At 45.4% G+C, this 18,022-nt stretch overlaps 1 protein-coding gene across 2 annotated transcripts; it reads right to left on the bottom strand.

Moving 5' to 3' along the window:
* Positions 1–5,625: 5,625 nt before the first annotated feature.
* On the bottom strand, positions 5,626–13,334 carry anapc10 (anaphase promoting complex subunit 10). 2 transcript variants are annotated; one of them, XM_023792269.1, is made up of 5 exons: positions 13,203–13,334; positions 12,413–12,580; positions 12,141–12,231; positions 11,460–11,580; positions 5,626–6,028 (listed from the first exon to the last, which is right to left on the bottom strand). In XM_023792269.1, the coding sequence occupies exons 2-5, from the start codon at positions 12,525–12,527 to the stop codon at positions 5,798–5,800; spliced, it is 558 nt and encodes a 185-aa protein (XP_023648037.1). In that variant the 5' UTR covers positions 12,528–12,580; positions 13,203–13,334; the 3' UTR covers positions 5,626–5,797. The 2 variants fall into 2 exon arrangements, with proteins under 2 accessions (XP_023648037.1, XP_023648043.1); XM_023792275.2 differs by lacking the exon at positions 13,203–13,334 and adding an exon at positions 12,951–13,162.
* Positions 13,335–18,022: the final 4,688 nt, after the last annotated feature.

Below are 18,022 nucleotides of genomic sequence, written 5' to 3'. Positions count from 1 at the left end.
CGGCGTGAGAAGAGCAAACTTCTTTATGAGAAAGAGAGACAGTGGATCAAGATGCTACGCTCGTGATCGGTATGTCACTGGTTCAAATCCTGGAGTTGGAAGAGTGATGTCACCATTGGGTCCCTGAGCAAGACATTTAGCCCCAAAGTCCTCCTGCTTTCTCAAAAATACATAAAAGCATCTGCAACAAAAATATTATGTAAAATGGCAAAAATAAATACTTCTCAGGTTTATATCCACCGCAGGGACAAGTGACACCAGAGGCAGCCGGCTCGCTGTGACGTCCCCCTAAAGCCCGGACCTCAGGGTAAAGTGCAGCACAGGGATGTACTCATCAATCAACAATCAGGCCATCCATCTCACAGAGAGCAGCCCAGCGCACTTGGATAAACACGACCGCGAAGAGCATGCTAACCTCACCGGGGCCAGCGCCAATAATAGCGAGGAAAGAAGCACAGAGAGGCTGCAGAGCGGCGAGCGGGGGGGCGCCACACACCGCGCTTGTGTGGGTCGCATCCCGTGGCCCGGCCCGTGGCACGCCAGCCGCCAGCACAGCCGGCCCGCTTTCGCTTTATCGCGATGATGAATAGCACTGGGGGCTGGACGCGAGTCAGAGCAGATCGAGTGTGACCAGTTCGCAGTCCTGCCCACTCTCCACTTCACTGGATGCACTCGACAAAACCGCACTGGACTGAGAACCCACCCCCCCCCCCCATTATCTAATCACCTCAAGTGCTCACGCTCTTATTTTTCCATCTGGACTTCCCCCCCCAGGCTTATAAAATAAGTGCATGGGGAGTTGGTTTCTAATCCATCAGCATGGCAGGAATATCTACCGCAATAATCTCGTAATTAGACCATAGACTCTGCTGCCAGGAACGTGGCCGAGGCCCTCAGTGTTGCCTCATTGGTCAAGCAGAACAAACAAGGCTTTCTAATTGGTCAAGCAGACCAAACAAGGCTTTCTCATTGGTTAAGCAGACCAAACAAGGCTTTCTCATTGGTCAAGCAGACCAAACAAGTCCTTATTATTGGTCAAGCAGACCAAACAAGTCCTTCTAATCGTCTGTCCTGTTGGCTGATTAATGTGAGTAGATGATGTTGTAGGATGGGGAGACAGATTCAAACTGAACCCAGGTAATTCTGGCAGACTCCTGGACGGACTGCTTGCTCCTTCCGTTCCTCATGGATCTGGCAGATGGATCCCAAAAACACCAGCACAGGAAACAGCTCCGACTTTAGGTGGCCCTCGTGCCCTGTTGAGAACATTCCACGGGGCCCCTGGAAGGGATGGGGGGGAGGCCCCGCATCGAAAACATTATTTCAGAAACATGCAGGTTTCCACAAGCCCATGGCGACAGGCAAACTGTGGGTGGGGTGTGACGGGGGGTGCAGGCGACCAAAATTCCCACCAGGGTCCCCCTCACAGAGAAAACAAATCTGAAAATGCTTCAATAAATAAATTTTAATTTAATATTTATTTAGTTAATCACAGGGCACACATGATCATACACTACAGAGACACCAGTTAGCCAAAACACATTTTCTGCTTTTCTAACAGGCCACACACATAAATTTCTCAAAAAGGAAAAAGAAAATATTCTTGTGAAAGTGCAACTGATTCATCATCCATCTCATAACGAAGGTCCTGTAACGGTTAATGCTCATTTAAATCACAGTGTTGGATTAAAGACGTACGCGGTGTACAGTATATTTGAATATATGTGAATAAATATTTTAAGCATTGAAGAAACTAGAGGCGACATTAAAGGACAGCGTGGTCAAGAGATCACAGCTTTCATTCAGGATTCCTACACCGGCCCATCTTCTGCTAAGCGCCGCTTGGTCACTATTGTGACCAAACATTATATTTTGAATATAATTCTCATGTAAACTGCCTTGCGTTACAACGATGGTGTGGCGATACAGTGATGGCATGGCGATACAGTGATGGTGTGGTGATATAACGATGGCGTGGTGATACAGCGATGGCGTGGCGATACAGCGATGGCGTGATGATATAGCGATGGCGTGGTGATATAGCGATGGCGTTGCGATACAACGATGGCATGGTGATATAGGGGTCCCCCAAACCTTGGTGGTGGTAAACACCACTGGTGAGGGTAGCGAAGTTCTGTTAATTCGGCTTTTGGTTTTGCACATCCATCTTCTCCACGTCCCTTATGTAAGTGATGCATTTTCTTTCATCACACAAACCTAAAGCTTTAAATGATAATGTGAGCACTCCCCCACTCCCACCCCCACCTGGGTGTGGCCAAACAGTGCTCTCCTGCCCCCTACTGGAGAGGCTCTGCATTCACATGCAGATTGGGTCTAGCTGCTAAGGCTGGCAGGCTTGCACTGGGGTGTCTGTTAGCAGCTGGGCGCCAAATACAACCAATCGGCTAGAGATCCTCCCCCCCCCACCCATTAAATCAAGGGTGAATGTAGGAACACGACATGTCTGTTTGGAAAGCTGACGACATGCTGGGAAGTGCATTTTCCAGACCCTGTACAGCAAACTACATGAGAAGCGTGACTTTGCCTGCATTGGTGATCGAAGAGGATAACGGTGGAAATAATCACATCACTCTCTGTTTTAAAAAAATGTCAAAACAGTTTAGGGTTCTCACTGCGTAACATGGTATTAGTCCATCTCCTGATCAGGATAAGTGGTTAGAAGAGAGATAGATGGGATTTGTCTCTATTTTCGCCTGTTCTGAAGACTTTCTCTCAGTCCCAACAAAAACTTCCATGAATAGTAGCTCTGAAAGCCAGGCCTTTGTGGGAATACTGACAATAAGCTCACGATTAACTCAAGTGTAAATCCACACAACTCTACCCAAGAGGCTCACCTTGTCCCATCTCCACCCAAACCCTGCAACTGACCAGCTTGAAACCACACAGATTGATCTTAGTTCTGTCTAGGACTGGATGTCCTGCAGGGTTAGTAGCACCACATGGACACCATGTCCTGGCTCACAGTTCCACTGATATCAGAACCTGGAGCTGGATTCCTGCACAGGCCGGTCCACCAAGCACGACGTTTGGATGCGATTGCGTGCAGAAACACGAAGGCCTGGATTTTCACGCCAACTGCTTATTCTGTACATGATTTATGGAGCATTCCTTGAGATAGGTCAGTATCACATTCACCTTTACAGCATCTGCCTGGAGTTCACCACCATTCACGAGAAACTGATGGAACTGCTTCTTGGATCAAGCTACAGTTTTGATGGACATCGACTGGATCTTAGGATGGCATGTGGCACATAACTATCACCTGCAGAGAAACAGAGAGACAGTCTCTACGAAAAGTAGATCTCAGCACTACTGCACATTTATTAGTGTTTCTGGTCCAACATATCTGTTACTTCTTCATCCTTGGCAAGAATCTTAAACCCTTTTTTTGTATGGTTGTTATTCGGCTCAGACTTTGACACGTAGCAGATACCTCAGCTTCTTTTTGGCCTGCAGCTGCCAGATCTGCACGGAAGCAGATATTAACGAGCGTGGAGTTCGCTCTGGACAGGCACACGCTCAACACAGAGGGAGCAGAGTAAGCATGGAAAACCGTTCTATTACACGAAGAAACATCGCACACATGCAAAGCCATGAGAGCGATTTGTATCCGCACCGCTTCATCAAAATTGGATTCTTAAATATCGAAAACACAGATGCCGAGAATCCTCGCACACACAATGGAGGTGACGTGAATATACGAGGTCATGTGCATGCACTCATACCAACGCTGGTGACCCACAGTGCTCAAAGGTCTCTGCCAAAGCACAGAAATTCGGCTCCATTTGCAAACCCCTTAACAGTGTCACCCCACATTTTCACTTTCAGTCCCTAATGCATCTCTCATATTCCTGGGTACATTCTCACGAGCACCCTTGGTTTGCTCCTGGTAAACCTGCCCTCCTATCAGTAAAGGTCAAACAAGCAGGACAGGAAACCTGCACACCTTATTAATCAGCATGCCAAGTATTAGAGCAACTTATTTACACATCACTCACTGTTGGAGCAGCCTCTCTTTACACATCACTCCCAGTTAGAGAAGCCTGTTTGCACATCATTTACCATTAGATTAAGCGCTCTACATCTCTCTCAGCATTAGAGGGGTCTATCTTTACACATCACCCATTGTTAGATGAGCCTGTCTGTACACATCACTCACTGTTAGAGCAGGCTTTTCTAAAACGTCACTAATCATTAGAGCAGTCTTTCTTTACATATTACTATCTAGAAAAACTGGCACTTATAAACCCGACATTTTAAAATTGACTCATGACCACTGTCCAGTTTTTAACCAAGCTTTAGGGTTAAAGGCATAGGGGCCTCACTGGCCTTCTGGCATAGAAATGGTGTCCATCCCTTTAATAACACATCTAATAGTGTTTCATTCGTCAGCCATAAACACGCAGTGTGTTTGGCCCACGTCTGCTTCCCACAAGTAAATTAACTGACCGCGTGCAGCTGTGTGGCCAATTTCTGACAAGGTGGTGGGCCAGGTTTGGCAGGACGTGGAGTTCAAAGAGCAGACATCCAGCAAAAACCTATGTTTGTGCCTGAGAAATAAATCACGCCAAATGGCCCCCCTGGGATGGGTGGGGTCCTCTGATTGGATTGATAGTGTGTTTAGCAGGCACTAATCTCAGTAATGAATGCATGGGCCTTTTTGTCAAGGGACAGGTGTTCTGAATCTCCAAAACAGCGATAGCAGGCATCTTGCTGCACGTGGGCGTCCCTGGAGGTCACGGCCGGCCTCCACAAGTGGAGGGTAGCTTGAGGAAGGAAGAGCCAGTAACCAAATATCACAGAGCGCACGGCCCCTTCAGACAACTACAGCAGGATTCCGCCCCCCTCCCCCTTTAGTAATCTGTAATCTCCCAGAAAAACGCTGCGCGTTCAAATCCACAGAAGTCCACAGCATCAGTAAGATGAACCTACTGCAGGTTCATTTCTAAACATCAGTCAGACTTCATATTCGACCACAGCTGGGCTGTGCGGAGACGTTTTAACGGCAGGTGCACAAAGGTTAAAAACTGGGCACTCAGTATCTTTCATTAAAGCTCAGGGACAAGATCACATCAAACAGTTCGGGCGAAACGGGCAGGTGCTCAGGCACCCCCAGGATCCCCCCCTCCGCCCAATGCCTGGACAGGGATCCCCTCTCCCCCAACCCAAGATGTTCCTGATTAAATACTGACATCTGCTGGATAGACTGCTGCCAAATCCCCACCAGCTGATACTGCTGCCTTTTCTCTACTCTCTAATCATTTTTGCCTCCCTGCTTGGGAATTTTTGGTCAATTTCCTCCGTTGGCATCTGGCTTTCTTTCATTATTTTTTTTATTATTATTTCATTAAGTTGAGGGAGGCGTAAAAACAATTTCCCCACGGGGATCAATAAAGTATCAATTATTATTATTATTATTATTTCTTTGTCTTCCCTTTTCCCCATTTTGTAAAATTCTGTATAAATTCAGTAACGTATTACAATACACCCATGTTAAGCACCATGGGGTGACTTCATTGTGAAAGGCGCTATATATAAAAAATAAATTGAACTGCTGTCCTCCAGAGATCGAGGGAGACCACAAAAAGAGGACGACTAAAGACAAACATTTCTGAATGACTTTAATCTAGTTACACAGTAATAACTTTGTAAAAGGCAAATAATCAAAGGCAGCCTTAACAGAGACCGCTGTTGGCACAGTAATGTCTGAACTTCAGACAGTTTAATTACAAAATAAAGACATTAATGAAGGGACGTGGTCGCTACGGTGATGGCATCATCTGATGGTGCGGTACATCATGAAGTCCACAGTGGTGCATCGTGGGAACTTGCCGATGGAGGTCTCCTCCACGGGCGTGTAGACCTTGATCTGCCGCATGTGCGTGTCGCGCCCGTTCTGGTGATTGGCCAGCACTGCGATCTGGATCATGAAGGTCCGGATGGGGCTGTTGGCCAGATTCAGCAAAGGGATGTGTATCCATCCGCTGGGCTCCACCATTTCTAACTGCTGCAGGGGCCGAAAGAGAGAGACAGAGGGTGGACTTCAGAGCAGGAGGGCAAATGACCAGCCAAGCCATGCGGGACAAGCTCGCATGAGCTGCTATTAGCTACGAGACGTCGGAGAAAGTGGGTGTGGCTCGTCGGGGACCACGCGCCGGCGTGTGAGGCCACTTGACAGTAGCGATCATAACATGGTTAAATTTGAGGTTAAGTTTAGTGCCCGAAGAGCAAAGTCCAAATCAAAAATATATAATGTTAGGAAGGCTAACTTCAATTGTATGAGATTAAAACTAGAAACCGTGAACTGGATGGAGTTAAATAACAAAACTGTTGAAGAGGCATGGGAATTTTTTAAAAGCACATTATTGCAAGTACAAGAGGACTTCATACCTGTTTCTAGCAAGAATAAATCTAGGAAATTGCAACCTAGGTGGTTTAATAGGGACATAAAGTATAAAGTAAGGAGGAAAAGGGCTTTGTTCCAGAGATGGAAAATAACTGATGATGACATAATAAAGCAAGAGTATCTAAATCTACAGGCTGAATTAAAAAATGACATTAGACGAGCTAAAAGGAATGTCGAAAGGAAGATCGCATTGGAGGCTAAGGATGACGTTAAAAGTTTCTTCCAGTATTTTAACTCTAAAAGAGCTCTAAAAGCTGAAATTACTAATCTGCAGGATAGTAAGGGTCTTATAATTGAAAACGACATTGACATAGTAAATGAGTTCAATGATAGTTTTGCACGGGTATTCACTGTCGAGGACACTAGTAACTTACCAGTTCTTATTACTAATTCAACATCGTCTATAACTAATATATATATAACTGAAGCTGATGTTTTGCAAAGCCTAGCTAAGCTCAAAATAAATAAATCACAGGGCCCTGATGGCATCTTACCTATAGTGTTAAAAGAGATGAGGGATATTATTTGCCGACCCTTAACATTACTGTTTCAAAAATCCTTATCTGAAGGTGTGGTACCTTCTGATTGGAAGCATGCCAACATAACGCCCATTTTCAAAAAAGGGGATAGAAGTAATTTGTCAAACTATAGGCCAATCAGTCTAACTTGTATAACTGGTAAAGTTATGGAGGCTATAATCAAAGAGAAAATGGTAGATTACCTGGACTCAAATAACATTTTGAGGGATAGCCAGCATGGATTTAGGAGAGGTAGATCCTGTTTAACAAATCTGTTGGAGTTTTTTGAGGAAGCTACTCAGGAAGTTGATGATAAGAAGGCCTATGATGTCATCTATTTAGATTTCCAAAAGGCTTTTGATGTTGTTCCCCACAAGAGGCTCTCACTTAAACTCAAAGCGACAGGTATTTTAGGAACTGTAGCGACTTGGATTGATAACTGGTTAACGGATAGGAAGCAGCGAGTAGTTATAAGAGGCTCGATGTCACAGTGGGCCTGCGTTCATAGTGGAGAACCGCAGGGTTCAATTTTAGGACCACTTTTGTTCCTAATTTACATAAATGATATAGACACCAATATATACAGTAAACTGGTGAAATTTGCAGATGACACCAAGGTGGGTGGTGTAGCAGATACTGACCTAGCGGCTCAGCAGCTACAGCGGGATCTTAATTTCATTAGTGACTGGGCTGACACCTGGCAGATGAAATTTAACATAGACAAATGTAAGGTACTCCATGTAGGGAGCAGAAATATAAAGTACAGGTATTTTATGGGACCTACTGAAATAAAGGTAGCTGATTATGAGAAAGACCTTGGTGTGTATGTTGATGCTTCCATGTCTCATTCTCGCCAGTGTGGGGAAGCAATAAAAAAGGCCAATAGGATGTTGGGGTACATCTCCAGGTGTGTGGAGTTTAAGTCAAGGGAGGTAATGCTAAGATTATACAATTCCTTGGTGAGACCTCACCTAGAATATTGTGTACAGGTTTGGTCACCATATCTTAAAAAGGACATAGCGGCCTTAGAAAAGGTGCAGCGTAGGGCCACAAGAATGATTCCTGGTCTTAGAGGAATGTCATACGAGGAAAGGTTATTTGAGCTAAATCTGTTCAGCCTCAAGCAAAGGAGACTGAGGGGGGACATGATCCAGGTCTATAAGATTCTAACAGGTTTGGATGCTGTTCAACCGAATAGTTACTTCAGCATTAGTTCCAATACAAGAACTCGTGGCCATAGGTGGAAATTAGCGGGAGAACATTTCAAACTGGATTTAAGGAAGCACTTCTTTACACAGCGTGTAGTCAGAGTATGGAATAGTCTTCCTGATAACGTAGTGCAAGCTGAATCCTTGGGTTCCTTTAAATCAGAGCTAGATAAGATTTTAACAACTCTGAGCTATTAGTTAAGTTCTCCCCAAGCGAGCTCGATGGGCCGAATGGCCTCCTCTCGTTTGTATAGTTCTTATGTTCTTATGTTCTTATGTTCTTAAGGGGGGCGGCAAGCCGAACGACTCTCCATTCAGGCGTGAGAGGGGCCCCAACACAAACTGCTAACAAGAGAGCTTACAGAAATCTTACCAAAATACCAAATGTATCCTAGAAAAATAATTTTAAAAAGGGGAACTTGCCTTCTTGTCTTTCAATTTCCTCACAAGGCTAAATAGAAAACATTTCAGATAAAAAAACATTCTTGAAGGCTTTTATGTAAGGACCTCACAGCACGCCGAGTGTAATCCTTACCAGAATCTGGTTTATTTATAAAAAATCTAAATATTTACTGCTAAGTGCTGGGACACAGAAGGCAGCGGGAGGGGCCATTGAAGCGCCCACATATGGTCACAGACGTTAGGGTACGTCAAGGAGGGACACAATAAATAATATGTAAATCCGATCTGTGTGTTTAGAATCACATTCTCACGTTGCCGGTTTGGGAATTTAATACAGATCTCAGCTTTTAATTTAACACGCTATTAACATTTTCCAGGCCACCGAGGGGGCGACTCTGGCGAGGATTGGGGGCCAACTTCAACATAGGAGAGGGTGTTACGGCCTACCGCACACAACGCTGAAAGAACAGCTTTCAAACACATGCAGCGAACTGTGAAACCGCAAAGGCGAAGTTCCCCGCACTGTCCTCGCTGCTCCAGCCCAAACGAAGATGCCTTTTGCATTCTGGTCAGATGTCTAGCTTAGTTGCTCAGCAAACCAATCGATCACGGTGGATCTCCACTTTTGTCTTTTTGAATCTCAGTACAAATAAGACGCACCAAGCAACTTTCACCAAACCAAAAACAAGTAACCGTGGCTACAATGACTAAATCCTGTCACACTGTGGTACAAATTTACCTTAATTCCAGAGAATAATCATTTCAACCACCAAACGAATCCGCCAATTTTTAAATTTCCTCAATATTCTGGTGCACTTCTTAATTTCTTGGTACCACATTTACACTGAGTATTAGGTCTGCATGACATCACACTACGACGTACTCGTGACTATATTTGGCACACGCAATAATCGCCAGGGCTTCGGGTGCCGGCTTTTCGGTACTATGCAGATATTTACTTATGTCCACAATCTGGTAAACAGATTAGTAGTACGCCTAAAATATTAATGAGATATGCAATGCGACGCAAAAAAACTAGCAATCTGTATAAATTCAGCGGAAAATCACGTTTATTAAATTCAGTTAGCGGAGCGCCATATGCTACCGTTTTAGTGAATCACGGAAGCGATAAGTAGTGAAGTGGCGGTGAAGAAGGGACAGATCAGCAGCCACAGCATCTTCTAAAGGAGGAGATATTGTGGAAAAATGAGGTACTGGTTTGGTGGTACTATTTGCAGGTTAAAGTTCGACACGTTTATTAAACATAAGGATATGCTGAATTTGTACAGATTACTAAATTTTGGGCATCACAATATGCCTTAATATTTTAGGCACATTACTAATCTGCTTACCAAATTGTGGGCATAAGGAAACATCTGTATAGTACCAAAACACTGGCATCCGGACAAATGTTTCGCCCGTTATCTAAAGCCCTGGTGATTATTGCACGTAGGCCATATAATCTCGATATGACATCATGCAGTCCTACTCCATATACCCACTTACATATAGTGTAAGAGAAAGTGCATGTTAACTGTGCTCTATGTACCATGCTACTGTACACACAATTTTCCCCTGTAAGCAATAAAATTTTTTTAGCATTATTAATGATGCCTCTCTGTTTGCATATTAGCCCAGCACTGAGTCTCCCCCATATGCTGACGGGACCTCAGCGAGCCTCACAGGTCCCACTAAAGGACCTTCTCCTTAACCCCAGTGTCAGCTTTTAGAATTGCATTCTCACATCGCCTGTTTGTGAGCTCCAGTTGTAAAATCTGTCTTTCTTGCAAAGCATCAAAGCATTTGGAACATTAAATGAATCCGCTTATCTCCAAAACATCAACCTCATTAAAAAAAACTTCTCCTAATAAAAAAAAAAAAAAAAAAAAAAACAGATTCTGAGCCTGCATCATGCCTGAAATGCACACCGCATGAAGGATATCCAGCCTATCCGAGACTCTACCCGGCATCGTTCCCTGTCATCATGGATTACTCCCTGGAGGACAGGAAACACTCCAGATCTAATCTCTTTTGGAATGCTACTCCATCACCGCTTTCACAAATTCAGTCATCAAGACCGTAGTTCTGGCAAAGTACGAGGTCCTTACTCTGCTTCAAGGGTAAAATAATCATCCTCTTTGTTTCAGCCAGATAAAATTTAAATGCATTCTTAAATTTATTCTCTAGGTCAGTGGTCTAATCATTTTTAAGCCCTCAGCAGACAGCCACGCCTCAAAGGAGTTAACAGCAACAATAACACGGCCCAATTTGTACTCGAGATTCTGGCTACGACTTCAGCACCATCCAGGGCCAAATTCTTCAAGCTGCTCACAATACTACCGCAAAGAGGGAAACAGGACCCAATTACACATATTTTAAAATTACAAGTACAGGGCAAAAGCAGGGAATTCTGCCCATGATAAGGTGGATAAGTTAGCACAAACACGAGCCGGGGCCTGAACCGCTGCAGATCATGCTGGGATAACACAGCCTGTAGCCATTTTAATTGGGGGCCAGACTAAGCTGCTCCGCAGCGTGACTACCGTCGCCAGGTACGGAGACAGCTGCCGACTTTCCCACTCCAAGACCACCCTGCCGTCTCCGTGACAACATAACTATCGCTGCAAGGCCTAGCAGAGACGAGGCACCGGAGTAACCCTTAAACATAATTCAGGTCTGAGCCTTGAGCCCTTGACAATCTCCTGCAACAAAGATCAACCATTACAACAGAACAGTTAGAAAGTTTAAGGGGTTTCTATCCGAGTAGGTGCTTCTGTGAAGCAAGACTGACCTCTAGTGTATAGTCATTCAAATTTTTAAATTACAGCACACGAAGGAAAAGCTTAGGGAGTCCTGCCTCCCAAGTCAGCATGCAGCAGCACTAACTAGAATAAGCATCCTTACCCTGATCTCCTGGAGATTGTGAAAATTGTGTCCGACGCGGACAGAGATCTTGCTGGGTGTGTAGCTCTCATCAGATTTGTAATCAGCATATATACAAAGCATCTTCACTGTTGTTTTCCTCCTGGAATCATATTTAAGAAATCATCTTTATGGTTCAAAACCAGTGCTAAACATATAAAGACTCCGTTCATTACTGCGTGGCTTTCTGCAACGGATGAGAGTCATCTCTTTTATGGGATGGCTGCCTTTAAGACCAGCACTGATTGCATGGTTAGTTTCATTTTATTCCTTTCCATAAAAGCTGAATTACACTGAACCCCATTCATTATCTGGCTGGCGAGCAGTGAAAACACCACGACGGTCTCAAAGCCAAAATGCTGACTAAAAATAATGAATATAGCGCTTCAAGGAATTCAGATCACAGCATCCACCCAAGTTCAGTTTAGCAAAGGCAATTCTGCATCACTTTGCCCAATTGACTGACGTCAAACCCAACACAAAAAAAGCCAAAAATTGTTTCAGAAACCACAAAACAACAACTGACTCAACTCACATTAAATACCATTCTAAGACGTACACCAGCATTACCACTTCAAAAGGTTAAAAAAAAAATCCCAGTTTCCTACAAGATTAAAAGCAAAAAACAACCCAGTCAGAGACTGATGGCCAGACCTACCACACCTGAACTGGATGTTGACCAGGTGAGGCTGTGAACCGTCCGACTGCCAGTAGGTCTCCAGGTTGTCATCACGAAGCTGATCGACGCCAAACCCTGCGAAAAACCAGAGCTGAGCAGAGGAGCATGACCCGAGGGCTTCGGCATGTCTGCGAGGACCTTGCTTTAGGAGCGTATTCACAGTGCCTGTCAGAAAACCTGTTCCATTACCAGTTGCAGGAACTCAAGGGCTGACTCAGGAACACATGCATTACCACCTGCTGAGTGCCTCACGCACCTGGCTTGCAGGAGGACAGTGACCACACAGCCTGGGATCCAATCTCCCTCACGGTCCCAGTACGCTCCAGCTGTTTCGGGTCAGCCCCAGGCGGGGTCTTTCCTACTGTTGTCATTTATACACTCCGGTCCTGCTCTTCAGCTCACCGCAGCCATCAACGTCCTAGATCTGCAAAATAATAATAATAATAATCAATGTGTCGTTAAGCCATCAAATAAAGAGATCCGGGGGTAATTAACTGGTAGCTCTACAGCTATTGTTAGCTGCCAAGTAAATAAGACGGACAACCTCATCACTCAACAGCTATTGCATTACAATATTATGCAATGTAATATAATTACATGTAATTCATAATTAACCGAAGTTGAACTCATGTTTAAATTTTCATTGAGAATTCAGCTGCAGTACCAGGAAACAGTCACCCTTCCCGGGAGAGGGAAACATCATTTAAAATAAATGTAAATGTAGCGGGACGAGAGGAACTTTTCACCCTACTCACTAAAACGAGAACGTGCATCATTTAAAGTGAGTAACTTGCCTGCAGGTGCTGTGCTTACAAACTTTTGTTCAGTGCTACCAACATACGCCAATATACACGTTTTTTTACTACAGGTTACCTGATTACTATCGTACACTAATTAGATAAATCAGCTATGTACACAGTAAACCGTAATTACACCGCAACATGCCAGCTGGAATATATAAACACATTTGGTAAGTAAAACAGGCTAATATATGCCGTCTGCTACTTCCTACCCAATAACAGTATGCATAAAAGCAACAAGCTGACCTGAAGAGTCGCTGATATCGGACATCCGCACAACCGCTGCTATCACGCTAACAAGCTCAGCTAAACAGCAGCCGTTAGGTAGCAAGCTAATAGCATGGCCAGCTTTCCGGTTCCGCAGCCGTTTCGTCATTTCCGCCCCGTCTAAACTAATGATGTCATAGCCAGTGAGCGAGTAGCCCGGCCCTTTTGATTACGGGGGAGATTATATGGAAAAATAGATAGACCTACACAGTACATTAAAAATAAAATAAGTTACATAATAATTGTTTTTGGTCGCTGTGCATGTAACATGTTTCCGTGTGGTGAGCTGGTCACTCTAGGAGGAAGCTGGTGTGAGATCTGTAGTTAACCTCACATTTTTTGATGTTTTACCTTCGTTCTGTCCTCACTACACTATGTCCCGTGGTGCAGCTTGACAGCAGCTAAAATACTTCCTGCAGTCAACAAACCAAGTGTGTTTAAAACCTGATTTATTAAGAGAAAGTGAAACTAAAAAAAGAGACAAAAAATACAAATTATAACAGGTTTATTAATACACCATTGATAAACCTATTATAACAAAGAGGTAAGGATCATGCACTGATTACAGTGTGTTGTGTTGGAGTCAAAGCCCCGCCGGGTCCGTTGATGAGAAGAGATTCACAGCACAGTCGAGGAGTTGTTGCAAGTCACAGTTTATTCTCTAACAGATTGCAATCTGGGAGCAACTATCCAATATACAATCAGCATGTACAAGATGCTCGAACCCTCGGTGTCAGTTCTGTCCCTTTTATTGGCCTTCTAGGGTGCTGCCCCCCCCCCTCTCGGTACTTTCCACCTACGTGATCACAACATATTTTGACTTTTGTTCCAATTAGTCAGTGTGTGTATGTTTCCCCCCTTTTTGTTAAGCATAACCGAAAAAAAGTGTCCATTGTATGTTGGGTTCCTGTTTTCCTGCTATCTCATGCAAGATCGTCCAGACCTGCTGGCATGCTGTCAGTTCCTGATTTTTCCAAACTGCATGGGGTGAGATCACCCCATCCTGCCGGCCTAACATCGGTTCCCATGTCTACTGTCTACATTATGTTAGATACTACTCTATTAGCTACGTTCTTAGTAGATATTAGATGATTAACCCCTATTAGCTACATTGTTATAGAATTAGTAAGTGATTATATGCTTAACCCCTCACCAGACAGGCAGGCAGTTCCCAGGACCCCAGAGAGGGTTATCCTGGACCCCCGATGAAAAGGGGGAGTGAAATCCGAGGTCATATTATGATGGTTTGCAAGTTCTCGTTGCAGATTTCTCCAAACAGATCCAGGAAACGAGACCCGGCACGGCAGAGTGGGTCCTCCTGAGAGTCATCAAACGGAAGTGGTCAGAACCCAGGTGGACCGGCCCCTTCCGAGTTACTGAGAGGACGTCACACGCGGTTCGTCTGAAAGGCAAGGGCGACACCTGGTTCCACTGGAGCCAGTGTGCGGCTGCGGAGGAGCCAGGCAGAACCACCACAGAGATCCAGAAGGACCTCGGAGAAGACACGCCGAGCGTCAGTTCAGCTGAACCAGACGCAACTCAGGTCTCTACAGAAGGGCAGAATAATCCCTTGACCTGAGCAGATCAGCAGGGTGGTCTATCCCTGACTTGTTGAAGAAGTCATCACCTCGTCCATCGCAGATCATCAGGACCAGGATGCAGAGATTCAAGATAAAAAGGGGACTTGTGGGGGGAACCAATGTATTGTGTGTAATGCTTAAATTTCTGATGATTATATTGCTTTCCATTGTCCAGGCTGGAGAAGCCAGTCAGTTCCAGTGCGTGGGATCAGGGGGAGAGACGCCTCTGAAGCTTTAGTACATAAGAGGCACCCCCACCACCTTCGTGTTCGACTTATGTGACGTGCTGGATTGCCAGGAACAGAACGCGTCATACCGGGGTTATGATGTGTGGCTTTGTTACGATTATTACTATCATACTGGGTGCAGTACTGGTCAACAGTGGGTGAGACGTTGGTTCGTGGGGTGCGGCAACTGGGACATGGTGGCTAAGTATACTGGGCCCTGGGAGCCCATTGGTCCAGTATATAATAGGGACTGGTGGACTAACATTACCTTCTCCAGAGTAGCCTCTACGGGAAAATTGGGCTTTAATCCACTGGCGCTGTCTGTGGGAGAGTATTACCGTCCCCCAACGGCAGGGGACCAGCTGACCGTTCTGGTGGGCGTTGATCAATCCGGACAGGACCCCTGGGGCATAGTGCGCATCTGGTTTGTCGACCCTCCCAGAGAGGTTATACAGCCCCCGGGAGGGCCTGACGTATCCCCGTCCATCAATGGGACCAGGGTGCTTCAAATAGATTATACCAGGCTAAATCCTTTGGACATTTTGGGATTGTCCACTGGGCACAAGGATGGCAACCTTTGGTTGGCCTGGATTGCCCAGACAGCGAAAGAACAGCAGATGGAGGGCTGTGTGGCCTGCGCCTCGGCCAGACCCCAGCTCTACACAGAGCCGGCCTCATTGCATGTCTCAGACACCTGGGGCTACGGCTGTATGATAGCCTTGACCCGAGAAGCCACCCCAGCAAACTGTACCACCTTAGCATCCCTTTTCCCACCTATCGACCCTAGGACTAAAGCAGGACCATTTATTCCCCGAGTAGGAGAGTATCTCTGCTTTACCTTCACAGGCACGGGTCCACCAATTGGGGACATTTCTAGCGAGTGGTGCCACAGAACCATACATAACGGTTCCGGTGACACCCTGATTGGACATATGGCCCGGTCTGGCCTCTATTGGTTCTGTGGCCGTGAGAAGCTGCTTGTTAGGATGCCTCTCAGCGGTCAGGGTAAGGTTAGGGGCGCCGTTAGTTCTGATAGGGGAACGTCCCGATATATTGGCTAGTACAACCCCCCCACCACCTACCACAGGACAACCAAGGCACACATTTATTAGGCACAGATGTGGGACTCTTACTTTTGATCCCACGGTAGATTCCCCAACATATATAGACGCCATAGGAATACCAAGAGGAGTGCCCGATGAGTTTAAATTGGCCGATCAGGTAGCTGCGGGATTTGAGAACATTCCCCTTGTTGCGGCTCTATTCCCCATCACCCCCAATAAAAATGTGGATCGTATTAATTATGTTCATTACAACGTTTTGCGGCTCTTAAATTTAACTAGAGACGCCGTGCCGGGCCTTGCGGAACAATTAGGTCCGACTTCCCTCATGGCTGTGCAAAATAGGATGGCACTAGATATGTTATTGGCCGAAAAGGGGGGGAGTGTGCACCATGTTCGGGAAAGTGTGTTGCACTTTCATCCCCAATAACACCGCACCAGACGGCTCAGTGACCAGGGCACTTGAGGGTCTTCGGACCCTCTCCAAAACGATGCATGATCACTCCAGGATTAATAACATCTGGGATGACTGGCTGACCTCCGCGTTCGGACAATGGAAAGGCTTGATAACTTCGCTACTATTATCCATGGCTACTTTTACTGCTATTTTAGTAACTTGCGGATGTTGCTGTATTCCTTGTGTTCGCGCATTATCAGTTCGCCTCATCACCACGGTGATAGAGAAGCGTGATAACACCTATGCGCAGATGATGCCTCTCCTGCCTCCCAGGAAGGAGGAGGATGAATGTCCTCCTCTGGGGATGGAGCTCTCCCGCCTGTAAGGTGATCTCCTTGCGGAGATCAAAAGGGGGAAGCAAAATTTTGCTAATCATTATCGATAATCAGGGTGATCTCCTAGCAGAGATCAAAAGGGGGAAATTGAGGGGTTAATTATACAATAATCCAAATAATCATACAATAATCCAAATACTAATGTACTAATTTCTAATAACACAGTGTATAATATAATGCAGACATTAGAAATGGGAACTGATGCAAGGCCTGCAGAATGTGGTGATCTCACTTCATAAGGGAGGAAGACATCAAGAATTGATAGCAAGAGAACAAGGTCAAGATCACCTCGTACCAGACACCCAGGAGGATAAGAATCCATCAGATAACCAATGCTTATTTTAAACTGTTGCACAATATTAAGGGGGGGGGGGAATATGTACTTGCTGGCTACCTAGAACAAATGTCGAAATATGTTGTAGTCACATAGATGGAAAAGTACAGAAAAGGGGGGGCACACCCCAAAAGGCCTATAAAGATCCAGAGCCGACAGCTATGGTTCGAGCTTCTTACTGTACATGCTGAATGTATGTCAGATGGTCGCTCCCTGATTGCAATCTGAATAGAGAATAAACTGGTGACTTGCAACTACTCCTCGACTGTGCTGTGAATCTCTTCTCATCAACGGACCCGGCGGAGTTCGACTCCAACAAGGGGCAGAGCAGAAAATAATTTGGAAGTACTTAACAATCATGAGCTTCCTGGAGCCTTATGTCAGGGGGAGGACCACCTCCTACAATATGTCCCCATCCTCACAGAATAGACCCTCCAGTCCCCAGGCTACCTCAGCTCCTTTACCAGCCTGAATTCCCCAAGGTGCTCTCTGGATATGAGGGTCTCATGCACCCACAGCCTATTCTTTCTTGGTGCTGTTGGAGTCAGAACTCCGCCGGGTCCGTTGATGAGAAGAGATTCACTGCACAGTCGAGGAGTAGTTGCAAGTTACCAGTTTATTCTCTCACAGATTGCAATCTGGGAGCAAACACCCGACATACATTCAGCATGTACAGGAAGATGCTCGACCCTCATGGGTCGGTTCTAGATTTTTATAGGCTTTTTGGGGTGTGCCCCCCCCCCCCTTCTTCTGTATTTTTCCATCTATGTGATTACAACATATTGTGACTTCTGTTCTAGTTAGT

Source organism: Paramormyrops kingsleyae, chromosome 12 (genome assembly GCF_048594095.1).
Source record: "Paramormyrops kingsleyae isolate MSU_618 chromosome 12, PKINGS_0.4, whole genome shotgun sequence".
Lineage (NCBI taxonomy): Eukaryota > Metazoa > Chordata > Actinopteri > Osteoglossiformes > Mormyridae > Paramormyrops > Paramormyrops kingsleyae.
Note: the sequence above shows the minus strand (reverse complement) of the source record. Positions and strands in the feature narration are given on the sequence as shown.